The sequence below is a fragment of the Maniola jurtina genome, chromosome 12 (genome assembly GCF_905333055.1).
Source record: "Maniola jurtina chromosome 12, ilManJurt1.1, whole genome shotgun sequence".
NCBI classification, from domain to species: domain Eukaryota; kingdom Metazoa; phylum Arthropoda; class Insecta; order Lepidoptera; family Nymphalidae; genus Maniola; species Maniola jurtina.
Window position 1 is genome coordinate 7,470,508 of NC_060040.1, and position 19,186 is coordinate 7,489,693.

General features: G+C 38.2%; 1 protein-coding gene across 1 annotated transcript in view; it reads left to right on the plus strand.

Moving 5' to 3' along the window:
• LOC123870389 (protein couch potato) overlaps positions 1-16,912 on the plus strand; it is a 282,532-nt gene extending 265,620 nt beyond the window's left edge. Inside the window, exons 3-10 of the mRNA XM_045913675.1 lie at positions 7,323-7,400; positions 8,219-8,272; positions 8,489-8,551; positions 9,910-10,054; positions 12,017-12,144; positions 12,567-12,772; positions 15,303-15,513; positions 16,725-16,912. Coding sequence (XP_045769631.1) covers positions 7,323-7,400; positions 8,219-8,272; positions 8,489-8,551; positions 9,910-10,054; positions 12,017-12,144; positions 12,567-12,772; positions 15,303-15,513; positions 16,725-16,760 — 921 coding nt within the window. The 3' untranslated portion in view covers positions 16,761-16,912. The remainder of the gene's footprint in view (positions 1-7,322; positions 7,401-8,218; positions 8,273-8,488; positions 8,552-9,909; positions 10,055-12,016; positions 12,145-12,566; positions 12,773-15,302; positions 15,514-16,724) is intronic.
• The last annotated feature ends 2,274 nt before the right edge of the window (positions 16,913-19,186 follow it).

Here is a 19,186-nt window from a genome sequence, read left to right on the forward strand (position 1 = left end):
GTGTACTCGCAGATTTATGAGTCTTCCGACATACTTCTTGTAACACTGGTAAATAACAATCTACTGGTAATAATAATCTCCGCAATCAATCATCTGACGTTCAACTCCCTCCCATAAAAAATTGAAATCTCGTACAGGGAATTTTATTTCATCTAAACCTAGCCTAATTCAGGTAAGCGTATGATAAATTCGCTGTGCACTGCCCCGGGCGTTTCCGCTCCACTCACTTCGGATGCACGCTGTGCGATCGATCGTGTGAATACACCTTTATCCATTTTTATTTTTTACTTTCGTCTATTTATAGCCGGCTGTTGAATGGTGTCCTCTGCATGTATATTTTTTGCAGGATCGATAGGTAAAAGCGTTTGCAAACAAATACGCATTTATTATATTACATCTAGAATAGGAATTATCTAATGAAACTCTGCCTAGATAAATTAACATAGTGTACCTAATATTTACGGAAGACAAGTTTGTATAGAAATTAATGCCCATCTATGGTGGATCATAGGTTGTTATAAAATTGGAATACACAATCTGTACCAGCAAACGTTTTCGAATATTTTTCAGTTAGACATCTTTTTATATTATCTAATCTTCATTCGATTCTTAATAGTCGCTAGTGGAAAGGTTATTCACTTCAGCAGTTTTTTCAACTCGACGAGCTATAATAAATATCTTTTTACCACTCAAAAGAATTCATTTTTATGACGAGCAAAAACTGTGCCAATTTTGTTTATTGCTGTAAAGACGCTTAACTGTGATCGCGACTGTTAGCTGTTAAAAACTTGCAAGATGAATGACGCTCTAAAAAATCTATTATTTTTAAGCGCTAAGATCTTTGATCATCGTAGTACCATTTTATGATACTTAGCCAATTTCAGAAGGATCGTAATATGCTTAGAAGAAGTATTACGTATACCTACTACCTACATAATTATGTGTAATTTTTGGTTCATTTGCTGTTTTTTTTATAATAACCAAACTATAATTAATTAAAGTACTTATTTTGGGCCATGTGCTTGTCCACTCGTGGACCACTATTTATTAAATTATGACAAAAAATAATAATAGTATACCTAATAGGAAATCGAAAAAAATTGTTATAAATGTATCTTTGATATCAAATAATAATTTTGTAGATTCTAAAAATAAATTATAATAATTTATACCATTGAAAATATTAACCATTCGTTAATGGTGGAATCAAGAGTAATACCTATATATCTTGACTTGTAAACACTCATTGTGGATTAATTCGATATTTGCTGAGAAGCTCAAAATCATTTCCTTGTATAAATCAAATAAGGGTCGGTTTGGGTATGCTTATCGTACTGAATAATTGAGACATTTATTTTATGTATAATAAATGTAGCGGCTAAACCTTCTCATAATAAAGTGACATCGGTAAATCACACGACCCTTCTCATTATAAATCGCCCATGAAAACTTGATTAATTTTAAACCAAGCTATTATAAAATGCCTGTCAACCTTATTTTTTTTTAATTTTATCAACAATACTTATGTAATGTTGGCAACTCTAATGTAATGTCACTAGCTACTTCCTTTTTTCACGAACATGATTTAATTTCTAGTGGTTTAAAAACCTAGAAAGCGTATATGTGACATCACACAACTGTGTCTAACTGCCAACATAAGAACGTATGAAGTAGGAACCCTGTAACAGTGTTGCTTCCTTTTAATTTCAATCATACGTTAGAATTTAGTTGTTAATTTGAAACTTGAAACTAACCGGATGTACATGGTCGAAGGTAGGCAGGTCATTGTTATGTCCAGTACACTAACTAAATCGAAACGTTTGAACGGGTTCAACCGCGATGGTGATGCACTGAGACGTTTGTTAGCATCACTTTGACTGCTCATTCATGAACGAATGCTCAGTGTCACGGCTCTAACAATGCTGTGCTCAGCGTAAATCGCTACTTACGGGAAATCGCATCTGCTGTTGATGCTAAAGCTGGAGCAATTTCAAACAAACAACCTTCCTTAGTTGTTTTAATGTAATAACATTTTGATAAGCCTTGATAGCCTATTGAATAAGACGATGGTCTCGTAATCGAGAGGTTCAAGGTTCAATCTTGGGCATGCATCTCTTACTTTCAGAGCTATGTGCGTTTTAAGATATTAAATATCACTTGATTCAACAGTGAAGAAAATCATCGTGACGAATCCTGCATTCCTAAAATTCTCAAAATGTTCTCAAAAGTGTGTGAAGTTTGCCAATTTACACTTGGTCAGCGCGGTAGACTGTGACATAAACCCTTCTCATTCTGAGAGCAGACCCATGCTCAGTAGTGGGCCAGAGTCGGTTAACGATGATGGTGATCTTTGTTAACATAATTACGAAAAATGTACTGTGAGTAAATTTTTAATACAATCTACTCTGTTGGTAATGTGGGCATTGCATAAATAGTTTTTCAAATTTCTTTAAATCGTGAAAAACAGCGGCGCGATGGCAAATGCAGGGAAGATGCGCAAACGCATGTGCGATTTGTAGTAGGCACAAACAACTGTATGAAACACTTCTTCAACGCATGCTTCATAGTGTACCTACCTACGCCTTCATAGTACACTCATATGAGTAGATGTGGTACAGTCCCTTGTGTTTATTACCTACAACTTCTACGAACCACGTTAGACATGCTGTCGTCCGCAATCTGTTTGTTTCAGCTTTTAAATACTCTGTTCTGATACAGTTACGGACGAATACCTAAATGTACCTGTAACTTATTTTTAAGAGCATCTCAAAAGTTCTTGACATTTGTTGTGTAGGCAAACTCTTGGTAATAACAATCTGACTCTTAATCCTAAGACGCGCTTAGTATTAAGAATAACTTTTCTTTGAAAAAAGCATAATATGCCCCTAGTTGGTATAGTTCAAAATAAAATGCAGGCAATTCCAACTTGCAGAATTTTATTAGATGTTTCCTCTGGCCGGCTCTTTGTTAAGTTCCACATATTATATGCACAAGAAGAATTCCAAATTCCGCAGTCCTAACGTCGTATGCAAGTAAAATAATTCATAAACCGTAGAGCAAATTGTCGGGTTCTATTCCACTGGGGCGCGATACTGTATGCTGAAAGTTGGCAAACGGTTTGTTCAGTAGGTATGTTATATCTGTCCATGTACCTATTTAATAAAGAGATTAGATGCATGTGCTTTATAAAGGAAAGATATATTAAGCAACTACATAATATGTGGTTTACATATTATTATGCATATACTATATAAATGATAATTTGTACCGTAATTAAATAAGGCTATAAAGTAAGTAGTGCCTTATTTTATATTTTGTCGCTAAACCACAAAATAAGCCTAGCTAGAAGTTTAATTGCCGTAATTTGAAGGGAATGGAGAAGAAACTTTACCAAGAGGTCATAAATTACTGACTTCTTTGATCGAACAATGAAGAAAATTTGGACATAACTAAAAAATAAACCCTTCGTACAACACGCCTAAGATTTCTTCTACATCAATGATGTCTTACAATACCCTGTCATGATATAAAGTTTTTCGTCGCAATAATGTCAAGTGTAGATGTTATCTGCCCTCGTAGACAGATCTTAATATTCGTTTCGCTTTTGAAGTCGCAAAGGCGTGTAATTGAGATAAGCTCTAAATGTAAATACACTCAATCGTGTTAACGTTTTCGCAAGCAGAAATATTTGCACGTTGTTTTAGTAGCTTTTAACTGCATGAAATGCGCACTAAAGTGATGCTGTTTGGAACAAATTGTTTCAGTATTTTTGAGCATGATCGCATTATTCATACATGATGATAATTAAGGAACATTCTATGCTTATAGAGCAGTATACAAAAGTTTAATTACTTTCTGAATGTTCTATTTCAAAATCCAGTTTATTCCAAGGATCAATAAATTAGATGCCCAATACGGGCCATTGGGGAAAAATTTATAAATTAGATAGGATGATTATAGATCCGAGACATGATTACTATCTATAGCATGAGAAGGCTCAGTCACTCGGCACGCAATTAGGAGTGCAATGCTTGGAGTTTCTTTACGTGATCAAATCACAAATAAGGAGATCCATAGAACCAGAGTAACAGATATACTCGTAGTCCAACGGGATGTGGAGCTGAAGTGGAAATGGGCGAGGGCACATAGTTAAAGAAACGATAGATGTTGGGATGTCAAGGTGCTGGAATGGCCATCTCACACCGGAAACAGCACAGTTGGCAGACCCCACTAGGTACACTGGATAGCCAACATCAAACGAGTCGCAGGGAGCCATTAGATCCAGGCAAGGACTGCGACGTTTGGAAGTCTCTACAACAGACTTATATCCATTATTGAACCTCTATCGGTTAACGGCGACAACGAAAATAATATTAGATTACCATTTTTTTTTTTGTAAAAAATTTAATTTTACATACTAAACTCTAATTGAAAAATCTACCAAATCTACCTACTTACTGTACCTACCGCGTTGGTACTTTATGCGATTTACCGACCTCTAACCATTATTTTCACAAAACGTTTTTCTGAAAGTGTCAAAAACGATGTCCACGTAGTTCTTGAACATTTTCTTTTTTGTTTGGAACACGAATATGAAACATATAACTCAATAGCAGCGCAGGGAGGGATTCGAGCGCAACGGAGCGTGTAATGGGCGACGTGTAGGGGCGTTTCGGAGTGACCGGGCACTGGGCGCCGCCGTCCGGGTGAAATATGTGGACACTGCGAACGTTAGACGTTGTTTTCTATACATTCTATGATTTTAGCACCTTTTCTGTGAACTTTTCTACCCTTATTTGAACTTTAGGACAACACCTATAATTTATGCGGTAGATACTTACACTGTATCTATACAGCAGATTAAAGGATCCTTTGTTTAGGGTATTTAGGGTCATCATCAACTCATCACTTATTATTGAACACGAGTGTCCTATAAGAATGAGAATGTTTTGGCCATAATCCACCACGCTGGCCAACTGCAGATTGGCAGACTTCGCACACCTTGGAGAACCTATGGTGAACTCTCAGACATGCAGTTTCCTCATGATGTTTTTCTTCACCGTTAAAGCAAATGTTTAAAATGCATATAAATCCGAAAAGTTAGAGGTGCGTATGCGTTCCCACATTGTTTAATTTAGTCCACTAAATTAATAGCACTAAGACCTTGTTATGTTGATTCTTGTGTTCCCAGATACCTATTATACATTGCAAATCAGATATGTGGCATGAATTTTAAGTATACATATTACATATATTACCAAAATCTCCACCATTGTAACATCAGTATCCATGAGATCGTACTGAAACACATCAAAGATAAAAAAGGAAATTGAATCAAATAAACTAGAAAGTTTGCCACAGTTTTCCAACGGAACGTCAACTTTGCCCTTTTCCAAAACGCAGATATTAAATTATCATCGCACACACAAGTGCTCCACGAGTACAATATTAGATTGCCAAAGTAAAAATATCACGTATCGTCCATATACGGGGAATTCCCGAGCGCTCGACCGGAAAATAGCCGACATAAAGGTCCGACATTCTGCTTCTGACCGGCGACGGAAGCGATAAAATATATATGAGGGGCTCCGATGCCCTGGCCGCAAGAGCCATAAGGTGTCATAAAATTTTGAATTAAATTTTTCCTTGTCGTTAGGTAGCTATCGAAATTACACGGTATATATTCAAGGTTGAACGTCATATAATGGATTTCATTATATAGACAACACACTAGCTGATTCCAGCTACTTTGTCCGCGTGTATTTAGATTTTTAATATATCGTGGAAATTCTTTGATTTTCCGGGATAAAAAGTAGCCTATACCACTTTCTAGATCTTCAACTAGGTCTATGCAAAAAATCACACTGATCCATTGTTCCGTTGCAGCATGATTGAAGGACAAACCAACAAACACAACAATTTCCTATCTATGATAGGGTAGTGATTAAACATATCTACCTTCAGTAGTTGAAAGAAAGATAGGGACCTACTTAAATAAGCAAAGTTAAAGTACTTCATTAATTAAAGAAAAACCAACTCCACCGGTTTTCTCGTCCTTGAGACACGATAGCGCCTCGTAAAAGTGAAACTCAGACGCATTAATAAAATGCACAGCAAGATGGCGGCACTGGCCGCGTAGCCTGCAATTAATCTCCATTAGCCGCACGCGCCAAATCGCAACGCCATTACGAGCCCTGTTTTATATCATTAAATGGACCCGTCGAATTAATACGCTCAAACGTTTTAGAGCCAAGGCACACTCGATACTTTTAGTGTCGGCGACCGCGAAGTACCTATCTATCGTAAAGGTCAACGTTTCACGGATAGATAGCATAGTACGCACGAAGCGATTGTATTTCTCGTTTTTTTTTCGCACCCTACGTTTGCACCGCTAAAATAATATGGTTTCATTAATTTATTTATTTCATTTATATTTATTAAACTTATAGAATACACAGGGCATTTTTGTTACAATCAGTGCCACAAAAACACAGCGCTACAGTCGGTTTTACCGGTTTTTGACCCGACCATTTAACTATATCTAGGTACATTTTTAACTACAAATTAAAAGTGATTAGGCATCTTCTAGAAAGCGCTCCACCTTAAGCTACATCATCACTTACCATCAGAGGTCATTGCAATTTGCATCCTATCGCTACGAATTAGATATTAACAAGCAAAAAACAATCATTGTTAACGATATTATCGATCAGGTACGTCAAGATGAAGTGTGATCAAGTCGTCAGCTTGTCGTCAGTCGCTATATTATAAAATTATCGTATGTAGATACAGTAGCCTTAAATGGACCCGTTGAATTAATATGCTGAAACATTTTACAAAACCAAAGGAATCGACGAATGAAAGCCGCTGAAAGAATCCATGCCCGCTTTGAGTCGGTCCGTGATAAATGTTTTGCCTTTGTTTGCAAATGGAAAGGACAATAACTTGTAGCTAATTTCAAAGGGAATATTTTCATTCAGAGAATATTTTAATGTTTCCTTTTTCTTGTGTAACGGAAACTTGAATGTCTTTCTTGAATAGGTAGGTACGGGCTTTTTATGTAGACTAGAAACATGCGTTTTTGGAGTTTTTTCATCTTATGATCTGTACAAATGGTATTCACAATAAGTTAATTTGCCTATTTTTATCAAAACAAAAGTCTGTTATGTTGTGAAATTAATAATTTTACATTAATTAATGCAAAAATGTGTTGTGTTAATGATAGAAAATAATAAAATTTTATTTGGTTTTAAAACCAATGTGTATGCAAGTGAATATTAGTTTCTTTACAGAAAAAATTGAATTTATGTATTTATTTGCAGGTGCGGACATTGTTCGTGAGCGGCCTGCCCATGGATGCAAAACCACGCGAACTCTATCTTCTATTTCGGGCATATGAAGTAAGTTTACTAACATACATAAAAAACAATATTTTTCGCTAATAAACGTTGACAGTGTTTTGTATAGTCGTATAAAACTACTTGCACTAGTTTAGAATGTTCTTCCTAAGTACACTCCTTCCATCACGACATCTTATCTTTATTGCCCCCTTACCTATATAACCCCCCTTTATTCCTGCTATGATGTTAGATAAGACAATACACCTACGGGTCGTGGTACTGGAATCTACAACCTTACTGACGGATTTTAGTTCGATTTTGGGAGGGAACTAAACTTTATTTATATATTGCCTATTTGTGGTTTAACTTTTGTGCCAGTAGGTAATATACGTGTGTCATCAGATCATTTTTTTATTCCACATGAATTCGATCTCATAATACCCAGTACGTCAAAATCATCCCCTGTATTTTCTTTACAACACAATACGTCGCCCACCCGTCACGCGATTCCCGATATATCGATATGGATTACTGCGTCGTAAATATCAAATGTCATGCCCGGGGACGTAATATTCGAATTGAATCGATTCTGTCTACCGATAAGGGGGATTATTCGATTCTTGGCTGGCACGCCTGGTACCATCGAACCACCTAAAGTCAAACTGGGGTTTTTGGATCGCGTGACTGTGTATCGGTGACTGGTACGAAACTACACCATTCTGCTGCAGTGATAAGCGATTAAATTCCGTCGAAACTGATTTACTATGTCATGATTATACCGATTAAAGAAAATTGGTATATTCATTTTCCGTAATCACCTTTTATGTGCTCGAAGCTTTCGTTCAAAGCTTTTTTAAAGCATTGTGTTTTCTTTTTAGGGATATGAGGGTTCGCTGTTGAAGGTTACAAGCAAAAATGGAAAAACTGCATCAGTAAGTATAAGAGATTATACCTAGTTTTTACTTTACATTACAAAGCTAAGCAAGTTAAAATTAATTGTAAGTATGTTGTCTTAAATAAATCAATAGGGAATTGCAGTTTATTACAATATAATTTATCACCTCAGATGAGTGGAAGCCACAAAGGGACGATTTAGCCGCAGTCATAATTTTTTACTTGTTTATTAACAAATTTATTTAAAATTGCAGCCAGTGGGCTTCGTCACATTTCACACCCGGGCTGGTGCTGAAGCGGCTAAACAAGACCTTCAGGTTGGTACCGTCACATGCCTATTGTAATATTAATTCAATGAAACACTTTATGGTATAAATTAATATATAATTATCTTTAATTATATAAAAGTAATTATTAGTGTAACGGCTAAGTCGATGTTACTAACATTGTAAACTAGAGATATAATCTGGGTAGTTTAATCTAATAATAATATCGTAAACGATATCACGAACACTCAATATTATACGCCTGAAAAACTTAATGGATTGATTGCTTACTGAACACTTAAAAATGTAACAAAAATATCACAATATATGTGCGAGATAGTTTAACACTGACGTAAATACGCTATATTATGTAAATACTAAAGACAAGTACAGCGCACGGTGTTACTAAATCTCTTCTCATCACATGCCTCAAACACAGCCAATAAGCACTATATAGTTAATATTCTCATTGTAGACTTGGAATAACATTTTCCTGACTCGAGTAACCGCATCGTAAGTTATGCTAAACCCATGCACATATCGAATAGACCACGTCGAGTCATCAAGTCGGAGCCACTAAGCTCTCAATCCCGGATATTGGAGTCAAATCGATTAGGTTAGCGTGTATATACGCAACTGCATGTCACTGTTTGACAGATTTGATGTCACACCCCGAGCACAGTGTTCCAGCATCTTAAAGGCGCGGGCAGCTGGAAATTCTGATTAAACATACTTTCGACAAAACTGAATTCGTGTCAGTTGCAAAACATTAATCTCAAATCATAATCTTTCGGGAAAGACGAATGACAAAAAAGTACTCTTTATAATTACGATGGGCATTCTTCTTTATAAGTTTAGTTAATATTGTGAAGATAAATAAAAGTTGAATTTAAAAATCCTGCCTATCTACCCTTGCCGCTCCATTACAAGTCCGGTTGTCGGTCTTTTATCGGATATACCTACTTTGGGCAGTGTGTTCAAGAACTTCACAACTTGGTTCCTCCTTCACCATTCTACCAGAGAATAGCGAGAAACCGTGAACATTGGCATCCTTATGTGGTTAACATCCAATGTACTCGCACGAAACGTTTTTGCTCAACGTTTCTGAAGCGAACCGCTAAGGTGTGGAATGCTCTGCCAGCGTCCGTAGTTCCTGCAACATACACCTTCAAGGCAAGAGTGAATAGGTACCTTCTAGGCAAGCGTGCTCCAACCTAGACTTCATCATTGCTTTTTATTAAGCATGATTGTGGTCAAGCTCAAACCTATCTTGCAATAAATAATTTAACACAATAAATAAATAAGAAGTATCCCTGTCTCCACAATGGGCCCGAAGTCCATGGGGGCGCGGAAACCGATCTTCCATCGTCATTATATCGGAGCGCCGCACCGCTCGCGGCTGTTCACAGCAGGGCGTCCGGTTCGACCCCGACATGCCGCAAACGATTCGGCTGGAGTTCGCTAAAAGCAACACGAAGGTCAGCAAGCCGAAGCCGGCAGTTGCCACCGCCGCGCCAGCCGCACACCCTGCATTGATGCACCCACTCACTGGACGTAAGTACAGCCGACGCACACACCACCCGGCGCTTGCTCGATCGTTTGTCTCCGGAGTTTGCCTTTTGAGAAATAACATTCCACTTTCAGTACCTTCAAGAGTTAAGGTCTGGACAGACAAAGTGCGGCGGCATCACGACAAAAAGTTACACTGAATGCGTTCTTTTAATTATAATTTATAACTGATTTAAAACGCATGGAACTGTATACAGTAGCGTGCTTTGAGATACATTTTCTGGGATATTAAAATCTAAATCATTACTAACTAGATACCTACCTATGTACCTATTATAACGTGACATAAACAACTTTCTAATAGTTTACATAAACGAAACAACAGTCAACAGAAATCACAATCATTATTGTGTTCTGAGCTCTGATTTCTGAAGCTTTTTGAAGCAGTCCAGACTTTCTTTTTCTTAGAAAATAAATTTGTTTTTGTTCAAAAAAATATGCTGTAATTACCATCAAATTATATGAAGAACGCTGCTTTGTGCGTGAATGCCTTCGAACAACAGTTCCTTATACTGACGTCTTCTAAGATCCGCATTGGACGCGTTGCCATCGCGCCTCGTATGTCCAAGCCTTAAATGTTTCGCTTCCTCAAACCCTACTTTACCACTGAGGGAAGTGAACCGAAACTATTCACAGTTAGAAATTATTTTACGACTTTAAGTAATGAATGTTAGCTTTTCCATTGTGGATTAGCAGTTTTTAATACCTATTAGTTGGTAAACAAACAGGTTTTAGTCGGTAGAATCATTTTAGTAATCAAAAGAGTGATCGTGGTTCATTATTTCTCAGTAGTTCTTAATCGCTACACTGTCAAAAAATACTTCTCTACCTACTACATAAAATTTATATACTTACTTAGTTTATGCTTTTTTATTTATCTATTAGTAAGAGCGATGGCGTGTCGAGCAAACGCGGGCAAGTATTTGAGCCTCGAGTGTAAGTTTTCAAGTTAAAAAACGTGACCAATTACTTTGTGTGCCTAGTGGGAGTTCCAAAAATGATTTCACCATCACGTTAATCGAGCTAACATCAAACGCATCGAGAATCGTAAACAAGCGAGTGTTAGTTACCATCCTCGAAATTAACTATTCCTAACGTGTCAGTTCACTGTGAATGGCGTTTTTTTTTTATGTTGCTATCATGTTAACCTGCCAAAAATGTATGGAGCTCGTATGGAGATATCAAATTACGTTTGGCTGTCTGTACTGAATGATAGATTTACTAACGCACGTGTCACGTTCGGTTACTTGGAAAGTTACACTAGGGCCTCTGTAATTGCTTACACGTACCACGCAAAGCCTAGCTCCGCGAAGCTACTACCTACCAATCGATCTGTCGGGGTATCTACCACTATAATATATAATAATTAATGTACTCTTTAGTCACATGTTTTCATGACATTTTGCATCATTAGCTCCACATCTCTAGTCTGATGATAAACTACGAGGAATTAACTTTTTCAAAGCGTGAAAACATGTTTTGCACAATGTAAATAATCTTCTACTTTCTTTACGTATTCTTATAAAATATTCTGTAAGTTACGTTTACATATTTATTGGGCATTTAATGGGCCGACCATATTTTATGACGCGCCATTTCACCTCACGTCACGCTATTTGAGTTAAATTAAAACGTAGTCCCTATTTACTACCAGGGGACTTAGTATGAGATTTTATAACTCACCAAATTCTGTTCTGTGCACTGTTCGTTCGCGTGCGCAGTATGGATCCTCATACTAAACACAGAGAAATACCAGCGATACCCTATGCACGTTACGCACAGCGGGTGTTTTCCGTGTCACAGAAAATACTACTATTTTAATTTGACTTAGCTCACGTAGCGTATGGCATGGGGTGAAGTATAATACTAGCGAGTTTCATGTACTGTTTGCATAGCAATATAGAGTTCTAATTATATTGATTGTAGTCATACGTTATGGCTGTCCAGACTTAGCCAGCCCGTTCTTCCCCGGCGGAGGCGCTGAGCTGTGGCATCACCCACTGGCCTACGGAGGAGAACTGCCTACTTTATCGCACGGGCTCGTCCATCCCGCTATTCATCCGCAAATGGCGCCCGTGCGTTCTTACCTCTGACTAGCTGCCGCCGATAGGCCACACCACGTAAGTTTTATTTTCAATACATTTGCTCGTGAAATAACTCTTATTTGCCGTTCTTCTCCTACTGAGATACTTATATAGATAGAGTAATTATCAAAACCAATCCGGAGTACTGTTAGCGTGAGTGTAGTTTGACGTGTATGTCAATAAATTAAATATCACAATGCTTCAGTGAAGGGAAAAGTCGTGAGTAAACATACAAGCTTGATCCTCATGTGCTTGAGGATTCTCCATTAAGTTCTGAAGAGTTTGTGGAGTCTATCAATCCACACTTGGCCGACCTAAATTCTTCTCATTCTGAAAGGAGATTCTCGTCAATAGTGGGCCAGCAATGGGTTGAGAATTGAGATGATGATGGATGAGGTTTTTGTTTGTCGCAGACCCCCTTGACGCTAGGCGCGTGCGTCCTCCCGGCCCCGGCGCTGGGGTCGCCGGGCGCCGCGGTGCCGGGCCATGCGCCCGCGCCGCCCTCGCACCCCGCGCACCCCGCGCACCCTGGGCACAACGCGCCGCCGTGCTCCACGCTATTTGTCGCAAACCTTGGCCAGTTCGTTTCCGAACACGAGCTCAAGGAGATATTTAGCAGGTATGTCCCTAACGTTCTTATCGGATTCGACTGGAAAATTGCATTGATATATTTTTAGTTTCAATAGCCAATTAAAAATACTAGAAGGACTGAAATAACTAATAAGAAATACATTGCCATCATCCGACCTCACGCTGCACGACAAGACGTCAAATAAAATCAGAGTAATTTGTAAGTTCAGGGACATACTCGTTGTACCAACAGCAGTATTAGTATGAGCTTTTACATTTCACTTATGATGATAGAATTCGAGAACCGAAACACTTTAGCGTTAAAGTAAAATGGGCGGCGCGCTGCCTTGATTTAAAGCTCTAGTTCGTCCATACAACCACAGTCAGCATACCAAGCGGAAAGCTTGTGCAGTTAATAAAATTGGTGATAATGAACTTTTCACTTTAAATTATTTATAATACTCGTAGCTTTCAGACTTCAATTCAATGTTACTCTTATTGTTGTGTGGTTGTACTCTTACTATTAATTTACATTAATAGATTAATAAGTACATATGGTTTTTACATACACATTTACGGTTTTATGCACATTTTACATTAATAAGTACATATGGTTGGATACATAAATTCTATCAACGGTGGCGAAATGTAAAATTTCATACTAAACACTTGTTGTTGTTGGTACTGTGTGTCTGAGCTGCATCCCGTTTCATGGCTTAGGGTCGAGTCACTGTATTTCGAAATGTGGGTCGGGTGTAAAGCTAATGTGCTTCGGGCATACTTAAGTATTTTCTTAGGTATATAACCTACACCTCAAATAGCCAAAATTTTTGAACAAACTTTTGAAAGTACCTATATAATTTTTTGTTAATTTAAAAAAACTTTTTTTCAGCAGTAGAAGTTTAGGAATTTCTTAAGCGTCTATAAATTAGGCCTAAACCAGAAATATTTTGATTTTTAATCTAATGAAAGAGTTTTTTAACTAAAAAATTCCAGTCGAACCGAATATTTAGCACACAGTTATATGTACTTATGCATGATAATAACATTCAAAATATCGTATCGTCTGTATTAATAAACAATGTTGTTGATGATTAGGTTATAATCAATGTGTATTCTCCACAGTGCATGTCACACCAAATATCACAAAGTCGTCCATTGTTGAGAATTATAATTTATGTTTCTAAATTGTTTTCACACCACCTGATACACTTAACCGAAGTGCTCAGTTCGTGTGAAAGATAATATGTGACCCGAGAGCCCGTAAGAAGTTTTACTTAAGGTGTTTGATAAAAACTGCAAGTTGGTATAGTAGTTCTTCTGCGTTCCCTTAATATGACAAACTATAGACCTGGCAGCTGGTTTGGCTGGCAATTTTTCTATTTTAGGTGGAACTGCTAGGTATGTTGTGTAATCGCCTTAGTCGCAGGTAGCACAACAGAACCTTACAAACTGTCAGCTTTTATCAAGCACCACTTCATAATTTTCTACGGACTCTCGGACCAAAATATGCCTGCACTTGTACCACTTCAAGCATGACAGTCAAACATCTATATTCTACACTATAACACACTAGTCGTATGCTACCAGCACGAACATCACAAATGTATGAACTGTCCATTGCACCTAAAGTTTCTTTACGGTATTTGTAATGGCAAACTTTGAGCTACATTATACTCAATGAAAATATCAGTAAAAAAAGTTTTAGTTCTGGCTTTTCCTGGCGGAGTCGTAAGACTCGTTTTCGAAATTTATTTGCAAAATTTAGACACAACAGCTTTAAACCTGAATATACTCATATTTGTGCAAAAAAAAAACGTGCATTGAAATCAAACAGAAACAAAATTTCATACGGTCGTCATTCACATTAAGGTCTGGACAGACACAAAGTGCGACTTCAGGAGTATGATAAAGCACCACACAGAATGCGTCTATGATTTTAGGACAATGGGTCCAGCCCCTGAAGACACGAAAGAGGGCTTTCGCTACAAAAGGTCACGGAAAGTTCTAATTTGGTGAATTTGGACAGTTCCCGGTCCTCATTAATATTCTACATTTGTGACCTTTAACGCTACCGCTTACGCCACCCTATTGGAAAAATATGACCTACTCTCCAGCTGTTTTTTTTTCAATCAAATCAAAATAGTTCACGATTTTCAGGAACAGTAACAACTATTTTTGAGCTAGGTGGTGTTGAAAGCGAGATATTCTTGAAAAAACGGATTTTCAGTACCTATTCTACCCATAAAGATGGTGCGCATGCGGTCGTTCAAGGTAGCAGATTCGGAATATTAGTAAGAACACCGAACTGTAAAAATTTACCAAATAAGAAGTTTCCTTGGCCTTATGTAAGCCAGAACCTACCTATGGCCTGGCACGTCATTCTGCGCATCTCGTACTCCTGTGCTGCGCAGTTTTAACGGTTTCATGCAGTTCCTCGTTATTAACAATCGTAGAAGCCTGTTGGACTCGCTGCAGTCGCGCGTTGTCGCTGTCCATGCCTGAGCCTAGAACAACAACAAACAGACGTCGGCCGATAGAGGTACTAGTGCGGACATATCTGAGTATGATGGTAACAGCTGTGGGGGTTTCTCGCGGCTGCGGCTTCTGACGGGCGGTAGCGGCGGCGGCTCCGGCCCGGTCGCTTTCGTGGACTTCCTCACCCCGAGCGACGCAGCCACCGCCATGGCCCGTCTGCAGGGCGCGCTGCTCCTCAGCTCAGAGGGCGCCATCCACCTCGAATACGCGAGGCATAAGTTGGCACACAACGGCTGGATTCTCGCACATGAAGTATGCACGCGCACTCTTCTTTACCACGATACCGCACTGGTTTCTATCTCTTATACCGCGAGAGCAACACTTGATGCCACGCTACGTAACGAAGATTCACTCAAATCAAATCTTAATACTTATTATGAATGCCCAGAAAATTGCCAACACCTGGCTTACTTCTTTCCGTCTTTGTTATTCCGCATTTTTTTTTGAGCAAAAAAGGATTGATTACTTTACTCAGCACTCAATCCACATCGGCGTTTCACTGATAATAATAATAATCGCGCTACGCGTAATCTATATATTGATCGCTGTGTTTCTAAAAGATAGCGACGGCACGCGCTTTTCATTTGAGAATTTGGTGGTGTGGCGTAGGATCGCGTGGCGTTGGGTGTTGTCAATTAACGTGGATAAGACGCGTAGGGTATAGTGTTTCTACCATTAGAGCCCCTTCACACCAGCGTTTCTCCATTGTTGGTGTTCGTTGAACCTGTACGCTGTACTCGCGTAGCATTGTTTAGGTGTTAATGCGGGGGGAGCGTCGCGTTGTCACTGCGTCTGCGCTGCGCATACGTTCACGCTATAAACGCCTACACTAGAAAAATACTAGTGTGAAGGGGCTCTTAATGAAAAAAAAATGGTAGACTTCAAATATTGATTTACAATAATAATCAGATCCTAGTTAAATAGCAGGAATAAACTAGACTGACAAACCGCGACAGCTTGTAATATTTATCTGAGCAGTCATAAATTCTCCGCTACGTAACTATACAAAGTGTGGTAGCTGTAGTTATGAGTATCTTTGTAGACTGAATTCTTCTCAATAAAACAATAGATCCCATATTCGCCGAACAATCATAACTGCCGCTTTAGTTTAATGAGTATTCAAATTAAGACAATATTTGGATTTTGAGGCCCCACAGTTTAACTTAGCTGTGTTAATTAATGAGTGATCTACAATCTACGAGTACATCGCAATTATTGATTAGACTAGAAACCGTGTAGTATCTATATATTGGATCCCATACATGAAACAAAACTTATCTACTGAAATTGTTAACTAAAATAAGATATCGTATGGGTTTCAAACAAACTGTGTTATAATCACCTTGCACCCATGCACAATTAAATAGATCTAATAGCCTGATGAAATATTTAGTGTTTTGAATAAATGTAAATTTTTTGAAGATTTAAAATTTCGTTTTCGTAATATTGAATTTGTTCGCCAGGGAGCCAAAGGCGGAGAAGAGGGCGAACAGCATTAGTTCGTTCGTGGCACTCGGCACTTGACAACCAGCGAACTGAGGGACGCGCTTTCTTGATCCTCGGCAGCGCATCGGAGGCCCGCGCCCGGGAGAGAGCTTGCCTTGCTACGACGCGTGGCTGTACTAGCGACGGATCAAGAGTACAAAAGCCAACACCTTTTTTTTTTTTTTTTTTTTTTTTTTTTTTTTTTTTTTCTTCGGGGGAGGAAAAAATCCCTACGGACTTCTGCCGGCTGGCAGGGTGTGTCCGACTTGCACGGACTAAAATAACCTCCCCATGTCGTCCAAGGTGAGCACGGAACTGCGTGGCATTACTTCGTGCTGACCTCCCAAATCTCGGTCTTCCTCTTTTCTTCTTTTTCCCTCTCTTCTCTTCTAATCATTATAGCTCTCAGCATTTGGCTGTATCGCTGCCAGGCGTCTTCGCTCGACAGCATGCGCGGTATAAGGTTTCGGGCATTCACACCCTCCGTGTCGGTCGATCCTAGCGCCTCTACTCTTAGGTCAGCACAACCCGGACATTCAAAGATTGCGTGTCTCGGGGTGTCTTCCTCTCCGCAGAAGTAGCACCCTTCGCTCGGTGCTTTCTTGATTGCGTAGAGGTAGGTGTTAAACACCCCGTGACCGCTCAGAGCCTGCGTAAAAGCCAACACCTGGCTTAGTACAAGTTTGCACATCTCAAAATACTTAGGATGAAGTCTATAAGAGCCCATTTTGACTTTGACTTTGACTCAGACTTATGACAGAGTTAAAACTCTTACATAAGTCTGAGCAAAAGTGCCAAAGTGCACTCTATGAATCTTGACCTTAGCGTCACAGTAAAATGGTCCTACACATCCTCGTTTTAAGATTCGTGTTCATCCACACTTCTAAAATACCGCTAGTGACTCAAGCGGGCAATATTGTTAAACAATATCGGTATTGAATAAACGACTTTAAAACTATTTTACTGTAACTTTACGGTGTTTCGATGTCTAACAACGTTGAGATTTGCAAAGTCGTACTAAGGGTACCACCTCTACACTTGTATGTACTAGCAAACGCTCTCATCCCTCAATATTTTTGTTTTCCTTTCGACCAAACGTCGAGGGTGTGGTGTATTTGTTGATACCAAATTTAGCGTATTTATTATTAATATTAACATTCCAGTTATATTGTTTACCGTTCTCGATGAAAATATTATTTGAAAATGATTGTTTTATTGTATATCGCGTTTATTTAATAATTCATTTTAATTATTTAAAATAAGATTTATTTACATTTATTTAACTTATGGTATGGTGAAGTTTGTACATTCGTTTCCGCGGCCGATGCGTAGACCAGAGAGGATTTGTTATGGATATAGTGTAATATCAGAAATTAATCACTCTAGGATATATCTCATTCGAATAAGCTAAAAACCAAAGGTGCCCTTCATAGAAAGATTACGTTTTGTTGATAATATTTCAAGTTGAATGATTTTAAATGAAGTTGTATGTAATAATAACGATACTTTTGTTTTAGTCTCGATAATATTAGCATATTTAAATGAATTTTCACGACTATCTCAAATTATATTTACCTAATGCTTTTTTAGTAATTTTTATAATGTTCAATCACTCGTTAAAGCGCTGGCACTCTAGTGTTGGTCTTACGATCCTTTCTATCTGTAAATGAGTAAATTAAAATTGCAATAATTGTAAACTTGTAACTAGTTGATGCGATAGGAGCCCCCTCAGTGTCGCTCGTGAGTGCAATACATTACTGACCGCGCCGCTCTCGCTCTCTTCGCATCGTATTCCTCTCCTTACTCGGATCGTCTCCTCTCTTATCACACCTTCATGCCTTTATACACATGCCGGTAAACTAAGTGCCAGACAAACGAACTAAAGGAAATATCACAATTAAATTTACTATAAATATATTTTTGTCTAACGAACAAGATAAAGACAAATCAAACAAAGCAAATCGCTGATGCGAGGCAACCTTCTCAGATTTCCACCCTAGTGCGGAGGTTTTATTTTACAAAATAAAATGACCAATGCTCTTACTGCATAGTTTTAGAACGTTTAGTGCACTTTACACCGATACATGTGTATCACTGGCTTTCTTGTGCCTTGAGAAAATGTTTTTCAAAGTCTAAATCCTTTTATCAAAATACTATTAGGTTGTACATTAGGGATCTTACTAATATTTTTTTTTCTTCTTAATCAGAACTTAAACACATTTCTGTCATACATTTCATTGTGTGTAAGCAGTGTGTAAAGTTTTATTAGTAAGGTGCTAAAAGTTTACGTTTACATCATCAAGTAGGCATACGATGCGATGAAATCGAGTGCGGTTCAGTGTTGTTGCGAGAATTTAGCCTTGGCCTTATGAGAGTAAAATAACTATATTATTATGTAATCATTATATTAATTAATTATTATTAGTATTAATAAATGGCA